This window comes from Solea senegalensis, linkage group LG18 (genome assembly GCF_019176455.1).
Source record: "Solea senegalensis isolate Sse05_10M linkage group LG18, IFAPA_SoseM_1, whole genome shotgun sequence".
In the NCBI taxonomy this organism is placed as follows: domain Eukaryota; kingdom Metazoa; phylum Chordata; class Actinopteri; order Pleuronectiformes; family Soleidae; genus Solea; species Solea senegalensis.
Window position 1 is genome coordinate 4,272,841 of NC_058041.1, and position 13,240 is coordinate 4,286,080.

The 13,240-nt window shown below is 42.1% G+C and overlaps 1 protein-coding gene across 2 annotated transcripts in view; it reads left to right on the forward strand.

Annotated features, from left to right (window-relative positions):
• The first annotated feature begins 8,833 nt into the window (after positions 1-8,833).
• LOC122758828 (urotensin-2 receptor) overlaps positions 8,834-13,240 on the forward strand; it is a 42,388-nt gene continuing 37,981 nt past the window's right edge. For both annotated transcript variants that reach the window (XM_044013162.1, XM_044013163.1), the window contains exons 1-2: positions 8,834-9,457; positions 10,278-10,993. In XM_044013162.1, coding sequence (XP_043869097.1) covers positions 10,280-10,993 — 714 coding nt within the window. In that variant the 5' untranslated portion in view covers positions 8,834-9,457; positions 10,278-10,279. The remainder of the gene's footprint in view (positions 9,458-10,277; positions 10,994-13,240) is intronic.

Consider the following 13,240-nt stretch of genomic DNA (forward strand, 5'->3'; position numbering starts at 1 on the left):
GCGTTCGTTCGCCTCCTTAAAAATGGCCTTTTTGAGGGTTAAGACCTGCATTTTAGGGTTAGGGTAAACTTCAGGGATCAGCAAGTAAATGCGGTAGAGGGGCCACATTTTTTGTCGACATTGACGTTAATTAGCAGCTTGTTATGAAGACAAATACTTGTAGCAAATAATTAATTGAAACGCAAAAGAGTATTATTTAATATTAATATTTGTTCAATCGTCTGCTGGGCCAGATACTGATGCTGGTGGGCCAGTTTTGGCCCACGGGCCACTAATTGCTGACCACTGCCATAGAGAGTGAGGACATTTTGGCTGGTCCTTACGTTCGGTCGCCTCCTTAAAATACCTTAGGACCTGGTTTTAGCAAACGTGTGTGTGTGTGTGTGTGTGTTGCAACAGTATTTATAGAGAGCTTTTCTTGTTTTGATGACCACTCAAAGCACTTTACACTACAGTGTTGCCATTCACCCATTCACTCACTCATTCACAGCCCTCGAGGGGAAATTTGTTTGTGCAATAACAGTAAAGCAATTTAAAATAAGCCACCAGAGTACAACCAAGCTTCAATGTCAATCCCAATCCAATTTCAGGTACTGTGAGCACTTTTTAAATCAAAGTCGCTGATTCTTCACTCACAACAGTCTTCTATCACTCTGCTCGTCGTCACTGCAGTTCACACAGTGCTGGCACTGCGGCGGGGTTAAATGTCATGCCCAGGGACACGTAGGCATAGAGCCAGGGATCTGAGTGTGGAAATGAAGAGGCTTCTCTTTCTTTCTCTCACCACGCTCTGTGTGTGTGTGTGTGTGTGTGTGTGTGTACTGTGCCAATCAAGTCATGGTCATTCACCAGCAAATGAATTGAAACACTTCGCCTCCTCTGTGATTATCACTGTCTGTATACACGCAGACACAAACAGCTTAACTCATCAAGTAAATGTCGCACTGTGGTTGTGTCCATTAGTGGTGAAAGTCAGTGGGTCCAGAGCAGCTCGGTGTCTCTGAGCTTCGTTTGTCTTCTTCTGAAACGCCGTGACAGAAGTGTCACACATGTGCCTTCAACGACCAAAATGTCAGTCAGTCAGTCATCATCTAACCGCTTTATCCTCCACCAGAGGGGGGTGCTGTGCCAATCTCAGCTACATCGGGCGATAGGCGGGGTACACCCTGGACAGTTCGCCAGTCCATCGCAGGGCCACACACAACTAGAGACAAACAACCATTCACTCTCACACTCACTCCTACGGTCAATTTAGAGTGTCCAATTCACCTAATCCCCACATTGCATGTTTTTGGACTGTGGGAGGAAGCCGGAGTACCCGGAGAGAACCCACACACACACGGGGAGAACATGCAAACTCCATGCAGAAAGGCCCTTGTTCCAACCGGGGCTCGAACCCGGGTCTTCTCGCTGCAAAGCGAAAGTGCTAACCACTACACTGCCGTGTGGCCCACGACCAAAATGTGTATCAGGAAAAACAGAGGATATGCGGCGCCCCTTTCCGCTGTTCAACAGGCAAAAGTTTTCTTTTCAAAAAAGAAGTGTGTAAGAAAACGTTCACACAATTAAATCTGTATCGGCTTCACTCGACTCTCTGTAGTTCTCAGTGTGTCCGTGATTCGACCTCACGTCGCCTGGAGACATTACAAGTACAGACGGCGGCAACAGTCAGGTCTGATAGTACTGCAAATAAATGGAAATGAAATGAAATGGGAAATGGGTCATAAAATTCTTAATTTTAAACAAGAAATAAGGCAAAAAACTGGACCAGATAATCTAGAGTGTAATTCCCCTGGTTTGACACAACTATAACTTCTTCGTCCAATTTTAAACAAATTGAACACACTTTTTTTGATGTATCTGTTAAATGAGCAGAACTGAGACTGTGCCGCACAGACCGTTGGAGACGTGTGTAATAATGTGACGTTCTCATGCTTCTAAATCCATGCATACATCCCAAGGTGTCTCTGATGAAGCCGGGTGAATCTGTACCTGGGGCTGAATTACTGACGTGCCCTGACTTTGCATTTCAATGAAGCCTTTGTGTTGTGTGTACTGAACGATTTGCATTGTGATGGGCTGCAGATGTGGAAAACCAAACAATGCGCTGCGTTTTCAACCTGGAGGAATGATGAGGACACAATGAGCTGACAGCGGTGCTTTTAGACGTGTGTGTGTGTGAGGAAGTACGTCCTCACAGTGACTGGTCCATGTAGGAGGATTGACGTCTTAACTGAAGCTGACGCGTAACTCCAGCTCTCGTCTTCTCCTCCTGCCGCTGCCGCCGCCGTTTCTGACTCTTTTTCTTTTGTGCAGAAAGCAGCTTTGAAGAGGTCAATAAGTCCAACCCGGTAACGAAGCTGTAACACTCCCCACAAAGAGAAGCAGACGTGCCTAAAGTGGAATCTGACTTGTTCACTTTTAACTAACTTGTCGTGAAGTTCAAACTCTCATGCACCATCTTTATACTTTTTTCCATTGTGTGTCAGTGAAAAGTATTGAACACACACACACACACACACCACCACAAAGAAGAGAGCGTGTGTGAGGGGGGGAGGAAACAAAGCCATGGAAATTCATCATCAAGGGGGAAAAGCTTGACGATATTAAATATTAAATGTCCACTTGGCTGTTCCGTGCGAAAACGACTTTTGTGGCTTAGGGCACAGTCACACAGTCATACTCAACTGTGAGCGAGTGATATTTCCCAGATGAAGTGAATCATGGACGATTGTTTGCCGAATGGGGGCAGAAATCAGCTGTGTGGTCTTCAGTCCACGTGAGGTTGTTGGACAAGGGTTTACGACGTCATGAAGTGGATCAACACGGCTGACACGACTGGTCTTTAAAACTCATGGTAGGAGAACTTCTTGGACTTGACTTAGGTTCACTGTTTGGTTTGCCAATTCAAGGAATTCAAAGGCCTTTGACGTAGTGGTACGGTTTTACTCCTTTATCGGGGAAAATTCTAATAAAAGGAATTTTAATTAATCGTTAAGCAGAGAGTTCCCTGGAGTTCTTTTTGTCTTTCTTCAGTGCGACAGGAAACTACTGTGTCCCTCAAATAGCAGAAAGGATATAACAACTTCTAACAAACTCTCTCTCTGTCCTCCGTCTTCTTCAGTGGTTTATGCTTTAACCTTGTTCTTCTTTTACGCAGCAGCTTGCATTCATGATGCTGCATCAGTGCCGTCTTCTGGAAACTGAAAACTCGGGGCAACAAACATGACCGTCAAGGGTTGTTCCTTTCCTTTTGCAGCTGTAACTGCTACCACTCTTCTTGGAAATACTTCTCAAGATTAAGAGAGCATTTATGAGTTGAGGCACTGATGTTGGACGAGAAGGCCTGGCTCACAATCTCTGTTCCTCAGTTCATCACAAAGGTGCTCCATGGGGTTCAGGGTCAGTGCTCTGTGCGGCCCAGGCAAGCTCTTCTACACCAAACTCAAACCATGTCCTTGCTTTGTGCACTGGGACACAGTCATGCTGGAATAGAAAAGGGCCGTCACCGTAGCATTGTAAAAAGAAACATCTTGGTATGCTGCAGCGTTAAGATCGTGGCCAAATACTAACATAGTGTGCAAATAAAGGGTTTATCTAAAGCTATGGAAACTAAGTATAAAGCAATAATAAAGCAGTTATACACTCATGTAATGTTTCAAAGTTTATACCCTGGACCTAAACGTTAAGGCAAATTGGAATAATTCAACCTCCCTCCAAAACACACATAAACATGGGCTGACTGGTCTTTTACAGTCTCAACAAATGACTCATGTTCATATATCTGATATTAACATGTATCTGTGCATCTCATTTTTTACAACCACCATCAGTAAACATGTAGGCGGCACCACGGCCAGTTTGTTAGTTTTTCTTCAGTCTGACTGTGACATCCAGGGTTGTTTATCACAGTGTTTGTGCGTATATCTGAGAGACAGAGAAATGTGGTGAGTGTGTGTGTGTGTGTGTGTGTGTGTGTGTGTGGGGGGGGGTTAAATCAATACGTGGTGAGCTGCCCACAAATAAATCAATGTATGGAAACACGGAAAGATGGAAACAATATGTCCAGTTCATTGTTTAAAGCTTAAAGGCTTAAAGCTACACTGTAAAAATGAAAATGGTTGACATACATACAATACATCAGTGTATTATAACCGATATAACTTAAGTACTACATGTTTTCAGACTTTTGTTTTTTAGAGCTCTTGGTTTAAGTGGGCAAGGTTGTTCATTTCTTATTGTGTGTGTGTGTTTTCTACAGTTACTTCCTCCCATAATCCAAAGATATTATGGGAAATTGACTATATAGAATGGTATTGTAAATGGACATTTGTTTCCCGTTGTCCCATTGATAGGATAATGGAATTGATGTATCGCTTGATTAGATTAGATTAGATTAGATTTTATTGATCCCACACTGGGGGAAATTGACTTGTTTGCAGCCGCTGAAGGTCAGAGGTAGAAAATAAGAATCGATCAAAGAGTAGAAATAGGAACAGAAGAGGCAATAAAATAACATATAATAACAACGTGATAAATATAAGAAGACAAATGGTAAAAGTGTCACAACTACTATTAAGATATTTTTGGCTGCTGCAGATATATTATAAACAAAATATATATATAAAAAAATTTGAAAAAAATAGAATAGATAGAATTCTGATTTTATTCTCAGAATTCATGTTGTTCTGTTTTTTATTTCAATTCTTTTCTCATGTGGCCCTTATACTCCGTGTTGAACAGATTACGATTGCACAGATTAATGTGATGAGTGAATGAATGAATGGAAGGATGATGATTTACTTTTATTGAAATCGCAAACAGAGCCTAGTAAGTAAGTGAATTCCCATGGATTAGAATTTTGCATGAAAAGCGCCTGAATGCAAAGAAAAAGAAAAGTCTTGATTATCACATTATCTTTTATACTTGAGCGAGGTGGAAACTTTATCATTAAGGAATCCACGGCTAATTAATGTTATTTTTTTTCCTCCTTTTTATCTCTTTATGCCTTCACTCTTAAACGTGTGTTGAGTTTGACTTCTTTGTTGCATCCGTGTTCCTCCATTGTTCACACATCTCCTCCTCATCACTGTCTCCTCCTCTCGTCCTTTCATCCGCGGAACAAATGACAAATGTCATGTGTGCACTCGCATCGTCAGGCGGCACATGAGCACCTGTCACTTAAAACACACGCTCACACGCCGACATCGACTGCATGTGAACGCCGCGGCGCGCTCTTTGAAGACGCACTTACGCATTCAGTCCAATTGCTATTTACAGTAGCAGAGGCTTAAGGCTAATGTGATCAAGTGAAGGGGTTTACTGAGCAGCTGAGACACGTAAGACATGCTCCACAGCAACTGGTTCCATATCTGGTGTGTTTAATAAACACACTTGTTAACAATGATGCGTAATAGTACTGCAGACAGGTTTATAGGGGGAATGATCTGGGTTCAGTGGAACAAAGGCCACACAAGTGTGAATTCTTTTGGGAAGAGTTCTTGAAATAAACTGTAATAGACTCAGTACTGTGAAGTTTTTGTGTAATTTTTCTCCTCAAAACTACCTTGTTTTTTGTCAACCTCTCGGTTCTGAGGTTAATTTGCACACGTGTTTTCAGGGACCACAGCGACAAAGACAAAGAAGTAATTACATTTACGCGTGTTACTGTAATAATAGAGTTTTTTGTTTGTTTGTTTGTTTGTTTTTTTAGTGTTCTTGTACTTTACAAAGTCATTTTTAAAATTTGGAATTTTAGTTAAGTATATTTTTTGGAACTTCACTACATTTTAAATCACATCCGTTTTTGAGTAAAAGAATACATTCATGCACCAGAAACTGGAAATGAATGAGGACAGGTGAGTGAATAATGAGGACAGGTGAATGGTGGGGACAAGTGAATGATGAGGACAGATGGATGATGGGGACAAGTGAATGATGGGGACAGGTGAATGATGGGAACAGGTGAATGATGGGGACAGGTGAATGATGGGGACAGGTGAATGACATGGGGACAGGTGAATGGCGGGACAGGTGAATGGCGAGGACAGGTGAATGATGAGGACAGGTGAATGATGGGGACAGGTGAATGATGAGGACAGTTGAATGACAGGGACAGGTGAATGACGAGGACAGGTGAATGACGAGGACAGGTGAACCTCACTTGGTTTGTTAGTGGAAATGTACAGGGATAACATTGTAATTGTGGTTAGATTAAGGTTTTTGAAGTCAGTGCAATGTGTCGCATGTGTGTAATGAGGTTTGTGTCATTATGTAAAGTTATGTAAATGACAGAGGGAGTCAATGACAAACAGTTCTCAAACTGCATCATTTACTGTGTAAGCGTCCAGTTTATCTTAATGTAATAGCTGCTCATCAGCGCTCCGCGCCCTCTGATCGCTTCTAATCGCATCCAACCAAGGACGACCTCAAAAAAAACACATTTGACACACACCAGGAGCAACCTGACCTCTGCGATGATAAGATCCCACACACACAAACTCCAGATACAGAAAAAATAAACCTGTAAACACACTTTTTCCCTGAGAACACGGTGGTCGATGTTGGTTTTTTTTTTTAACAGCTTCTGGGCCTGTTTACGTTGTCGACAACAACTTGCATGCTGCTTAACTCTGACAGGAATATTTTGGCATTTAATGGAGCCATAAAAGCGAGTGCCGTCAGGAAGATTTGTGCCTCACTCGTGCTCCCCGAGCATCTTTTTATCAGCCATTTATCATCCGGGTCCAGTTTCATGAATACTGCATGGATGCAGTGGCACTCTATCGGCGTGAGCGTATTGACTCCAAAAAACAAAGAGGCTTCATTGTCATAAGTGACTTTCTGACCCGTGAGGTTAAAAGGTCACGGCTGTAAACACAGGAGCATAAAAGGCCTGCCTGAGTGTGTCTGTGTTCTGCGTGTGATCTGATCGCCTGGAGGCCAACCGTGATTAGATAAGCAGCCAATGACAGACAGAACAGGAGGATAAAGCTGCAATCACATCAGGCTGAATTGACTGTAATTACAAGCTGCCCACTGAGAAAGACTCTTTATGCTGCCGTCCTGCTGACAATAACAAATCAGAGCATTTATAGATCAGATATTTTTTTCCTACGTGGCGTCACGTCTGATTTGTTTGGTCGGATTTCTTTGCTTAACTTGATGAACATGAATCGAATGCATTTTCTTCAGGGTCACAGAAAACATTTTATATTTTCAGGCCAAATGATTTTCCTTTTATCTACAAACACTCTCAGTTTGTCTTTGATGTAAAAAAATGGAAAATTAAAGTGGCTTTCCAAGCTGCATATGAGCAGTAAGTTAATATTAGAGAAGAAATTAGATTGTAATACCTTGATGTTCGGTGGTTGTGACACTTTCCCATTCAGGAGTGAAGTCAATATTAAAAATGAAATCCTTCAATAAACACCTGAACTGTAATGTAAGGTTTTAATTCTCTCTGTCGGCTGTTTCACACAGAAATGAACAAGTGTACAGTGAAGCTAGCTCCACTATCGCCTCATCTTTTTCACTATTTTAAACTCCACCAACTGTGTCGGTCTTGTCCTTTTCATTTCATCTTTAACTTTTTTAATTTGTCTGTTTTAATTCATCCTAACTTCTGTGTGTTTGATTTATCTTCTCATTTAAGATGTGAAGTGACCTTCAGCCCGACGGAGGATTAGGACCAAACTGAAAAGAAACAAATGTTTAATCCTTATAATAAAGTCATAATATTACGAGAATAAAGTGGAAATATTACGAGAATAAAGTGGATATATTACGAGAATAAAGTCATAATATTACGAGAATAAAGTGGATATATTACGAGAATAAAGTCGTAATAGTATAAGAATAAAGTTGTAATATTACGAGAATAAAGACGTAATATTATGAGAATAAAGTCGTAATATTATGATAATAAAGACGTAATAGTATAAGAATAAAGTTGTAATATTATGAGAATAAAGTTGTAATATTATGAGAATAAAGTAGTAATATTATGAGAATAAAGTCGTAATAGTATAAGAATAAAGTTGTAATATTATAAGAATAAAGTTGTAATATTATGAGAATAAAGTTGTAATATTATGAGAATAAAATTGTAGTGTTATGAGAATAAAGTCATTATTAATCAAGCAAAGACGATCAACTGCAGCATGAGAAACACACAGCGCAATTCAATTTTAAAATTGAATTAACCATACAAAATATCATAATATTACGACTTTATTCTCATAATGTTACGACGTTGTCCTCGTCGTCAGAATAATTCAGATTCAAAAGCCCAAACAAAAGCCATAAACACTCCTTTTCTGTGAACAAAACACATTGTCTGTTGCGTGTTTGAGCTGCGACGAGGCCAAAGACATTATTTACGTTGGCTCAGCCTCCTGCAGCAGATGATGTTTGATGATGGTGTGTGTGTGTGTGTGTGTGTGTGTGTGACATTGACTTTGCTACCATCCATTTAAAATAATGGATACTGTGGACCCTGCGCTGAATTGAATGGGCAGAGTTGGCTGTCTGTTTTGATTTATGTGTGTGTGTGTGTATGTGTGTGTGTGTGTCAGTAGGGTTGTTCTGTCTCAAGTCCCAGTGTTGCATATCAGTTTGTGGCACACGCCCCCGTTGCATGGAAATAGATGGCACAGGGGGGAGAGAGAGAGAGAGAGAGAGCGTGCAGAACACATTTCCTGCATAACTCCCTCACCCATTCCCGCTGCCTTCCCCCTCCCACTTTGGGCTTTTGAGTGAGAGTGCCTCAGCAGCAACAGCAGCATGCTCCCCTCTCTCCCTCTCCCTCATTCTTGCTCTCCCTCCTCGTCTACCTCAGGCACTCTCTCTCTCTCTCTTACTCTCCTTCAGTCACAGGGGGGGATTCTCCGTAACCAGCTGTAGCCTCACTACACTCACTCATCATCACCGTTCCTCTGAGGTTGTTCTGTCTTTTTCTCTTTTTTTTCTTTTTGCATTTTTCCACTCTGAATTTAATTCCTCAGCTGCTGATGTCACAGCTTACATCAAGTGTGTGTGTGGATGCTACCAAGGTGCGAGGGATGGGGAGAGGAGACAACTTTGAGGCTGCGGACACTGCACCTCTCCACTGAACCGAGACTCTTTGGACAGGTTCATTAACTGTTGAGAGACTCTTCAGCAATGGAGCGATTTCTGTTGTAGTGGATGTCTCTTTTTTTTTTATTTTCCCCTCTTCTTCTCGAGTCTTCTGGATATTGATTCTCTCTTTTCTCTTCTCCTTTGATTCCACCTGCGCGCGTGTTTCGTCTCCCAGACACCCCGTGGCAATATGTTGGTGTTTTTATGGAGTGTGAAATATTTGCAGTGCATGTGAAGTTTTTTTTCTTTTTCTTGGAGGAGCAAAGTGAGACAAAGCATGGCTGATGGACGTGCAGCCGAGTGTTGAACGATCCCTCGATCCAGGGAGGCAGCTCAGGTAAGACTTCATGTTCCCGTTCACTTCTTACAATTAAGATTGTTGAGGTTATCAGAGCACATACCAGACGAGTCTGTTAATGAGGACTGAAATGGTTTAACGACCTCTCCCGATTTCATCTCTGCCCCCTGGTGATTTTGCAACAACTCAAATGAGTCTCCACTCAGTCTCTGTCACCTAAGTACTAGTTTGGACAAGCGTGAGTTATTACTAAGTGTTCCTACAACAGTTGAACCAACCCTGAACAGTCGGCCTTTGGCTTTTTTATGTACAAACACTCTGTACGTCTGTCTGCACAATGTCAGTGTGTGATGATGCGTCAGCCTTCAGATATTCAGCTGATAAAAAAAGAAATGACCCAATAACTACAGCTCTTGCACCAATCGGAAATACTTTAAAACTGTTCATCTTGTCAGTATTAAGTCATTAAAATGCCAACTTCTGGATTGTGCTTCTTAATGTCTGTCCTTTAATCAGCGTGTCGCACAAAAAGACACCGTTTCAGAAGCTGTCCAATATCGTGAACGACTTGGCAGAGGTTGTGCAGCCTCTGTACACGTGCATGCTGTACGTGGGTTGGATTATATTGGCGCGGCTGTTTCTTTGGTTCAATCTGAGACTGCACCTCGGCAAACAGATACTTGGATAGATGTGTTTCATCAAAAGAAAAGTTGAAATAACTCAAACACGCCACAGTAATCAACAAAACGTCGTCATTTACCCATCGAGAGCCACCCAAGTGACATGATCGTTCAAGGGCAAGTCCATGTATAAAGAATAGAGCTGATTACTGTGTCATTTCTGTTCTCACACGTCACAGAAATGACCACCGTGTCCATGGAGCCTGTGCGAGTCCTCTCAGAAAGGGGCACCAATGCCACTGACCCCCCGGTGAGCGCTCACGAGGACACCGCCGCCACCTTCACCATCGGCACCATCCTCTCCATCATGTGCCTCGTCGGCGTCTCGGGGAACATCTACACCTTGGTGGTCATGTGCCAGTCCATGAGGACGGCGGCGTCCATGTACATCTACATTATAAACTTGGCTCTGGCCGACCTGCTGTACCTGCTCACCATCCCCTTCATCGTCTGCACACACTTCCTGAAGGAGTGGTACTTCGGGAACACGGGCTGCCGGATTCTGATCAGCATGGACTTCCTGACCATGCACGCCAGCATCTTCACGCTGACCATCATGAGCACGGAGCGCTACTTTGCCGTGCTCAAGCCACTCGACACGGTGAAGCGGTCTAAAAGCTACCGGAAGGCCATCGCTCTGCTGGTGTGGGCGGCCTCTCTTATTCTGACTCTGCCGATGGTTGTGAGCATCCAGCTCATGACGGTGGGCACCAAGGCCATGTGTCAGTCCACCCTGTCCCGACTCTCCTACAAGGTTTACATCTCCTTCCTGTTTTGTACTAGCATCGTTGCTCCAGGACTGATCATCGGCTTTCTCTACACTCAGCTCGCACGCACCTACTGGGTTTCACAGACGGAGACCTTCAAACAGACCAAGAAACTCCCCAATCAAAAGGTGAGTGATGTTTCTTTAACAGAGTTTTATGGTTTCATTCATGTGTGTATATGTGCTCAGCTTTGTATGACAACTTCTCTGAAATGAAGTCTTCCGAGTTCAACAACAAGACACTTGTTCTTCTAAACTGATAGAGATGTTCATTTCTTAAGACCCTTGGCACCGGAACGAGCAGGAGTTCATCATAAATTCAACTGTTTCCCCCGACAACATTTGGTTTGGTTTAGGAACAGGAATAGTTTGGTTACGGTAAGTGAAAACACACTGGGCTTAAAAAGAATTACTTACGTAATACTGTGGGGGTAAAAAAATAAAAATACATGAGCTCAGGCATAAAAAGTTAAGAAGTTGTTGACCTATACAACAACTTATCCTTCTCTCTGATTTAGGGTTAAGATAAGGTTCATGTGGCAGTGATGCTTAAAGTGTGGGCCATGGCCCCCTGGTGGGCTGTATAATATAATTTAAAGATAAATATTATGTTTTCTAAATCGAGAAGACCCAAGTTTGCAACCAGGTCGGAACAAGGGCCATTCTACATGTTCTTCCTGTGTGTGCATGGGTTTCCAACAGGTTCTCCAGTTTCCTCCCACAGTCCAAAAATTCATTCAGATTTGGGGATCAGGCCAATTGGACACTTTAATTTGACCATAGGTGTGAGTGTTAGAGTGGATGGTTGTTTGTCTCTATAAGGCTCTGTGATGGACTGGCAATCTCAGCTGAGATTGACACCAGTGACCCTTAAAAAAACATACTGATCAGAAGAAATTAAGTCAAGCCATTGGATTTGAGACACATGTTTCCATACACTGTTACTACAAAGCAATTGTTTTTCAGGTGGTGAATAGGAAAGCATACAGTTGTCATGAAAGGTTTTGTGCAAACAATATTCTCAATTTCAATTGCTAAGTTTGGAAAAAGGCTGCTCTAGTACAATATCTGGTGAGTTGGTATATCGAGATGTGAATTTATTCTTACATAAATTCTGCAAACAAACAACTACAAAGAAGGAAGTGATAATTAGGTGAAACTGAAATGCTATAATCAATTTCGTACAAACGAAAATGGTCTATATCCTGAGCAAATAACACAATAACGAGCAGCTGTTTATCCACAGAATTCCCTTCCAAAAAGGTTTATACAACGCTGTCAATCAGACAGACAGTTCCTCTAATCATTGTGTAGAAGCCCAGCGTCCACTCCCGCCCATCCTTCCACCTACTGTCGTGGAAGCTGAGCTTCCCTGGAAGTGACCTGGATTTTGCCGCATTTTGCCAATTTGTCCAAAAAAAATAATAATTCTGTGCCATCCCATAGAGAACAGTTGAAGCCGAGCTTCAAGTGGTTTTAATGCAGAGGCTGTCATGGGAATACGAAAATAAACAGCTTATTCTGAACAAACTAGTGACACGTTTAGTATTGAAATGTAAATACAACACAGTAAATATCTGATAACATTTTAGAGGAAACTAAACTGAACTGTCCTTGTTGTCTTAGAGAAATCGCCACTGATTAGAGAGAGGACAGTCTGCAGTGTTGTCATTGGTTATGATTCTTTTGGTTCCTTGGTGGTTGCACCACACTTGACCTTTTCATTGCACAAGCTGCCATTCAGCAGAAGGAGGATACAGGCTAATCCGGCTGGCGAAACCTCATATTTGCACTGGAAGCCCAAATGTACAAAGAACCACAGACCTTTCACTCATAAAAACTGATTCTGTCATAATCCTCATGGAGAGTGCAGCGACTCCTGAGGGTGGGGGCCCTGTATCATGTCGCTCATAGGCTATAATGGCATTCTTTCTCAAAGCTTCTGTTTCCCTGGCACAGTTTTGTCAACAACCGTGTCAACACGGCTGATGACCGGATGCCAGTAAAGAGTGTTTGGCTATCTGCTTGAACTATTCCACTAACAATCCCTCCTTCTGCTGACGCAGATATTTTATTTTTCATTCCCTGGTTGCTCTCCGCTCATGCTGAGACAAAAGCTCATCCAATTTCCTTCATAGCAGGGCCAAAGGTCAGTTCCATGTTATGACTGTGATTAACAATGTGACAAATGTAGAGCCCTATGCAATGTGTTTTTTTATCTCTTAATATCTGTTTTTTAAATGGCAAAACGTGTCTTCAAATGTGAGTGAATAAAGATATACTTGTTTTTATCATGTGCTTTAAGTCTGAAATACAAAAAGTGCACTCAATATGAGGTTTATGCCACAGCTATCATTGGTTATTTTCATTTTTAAT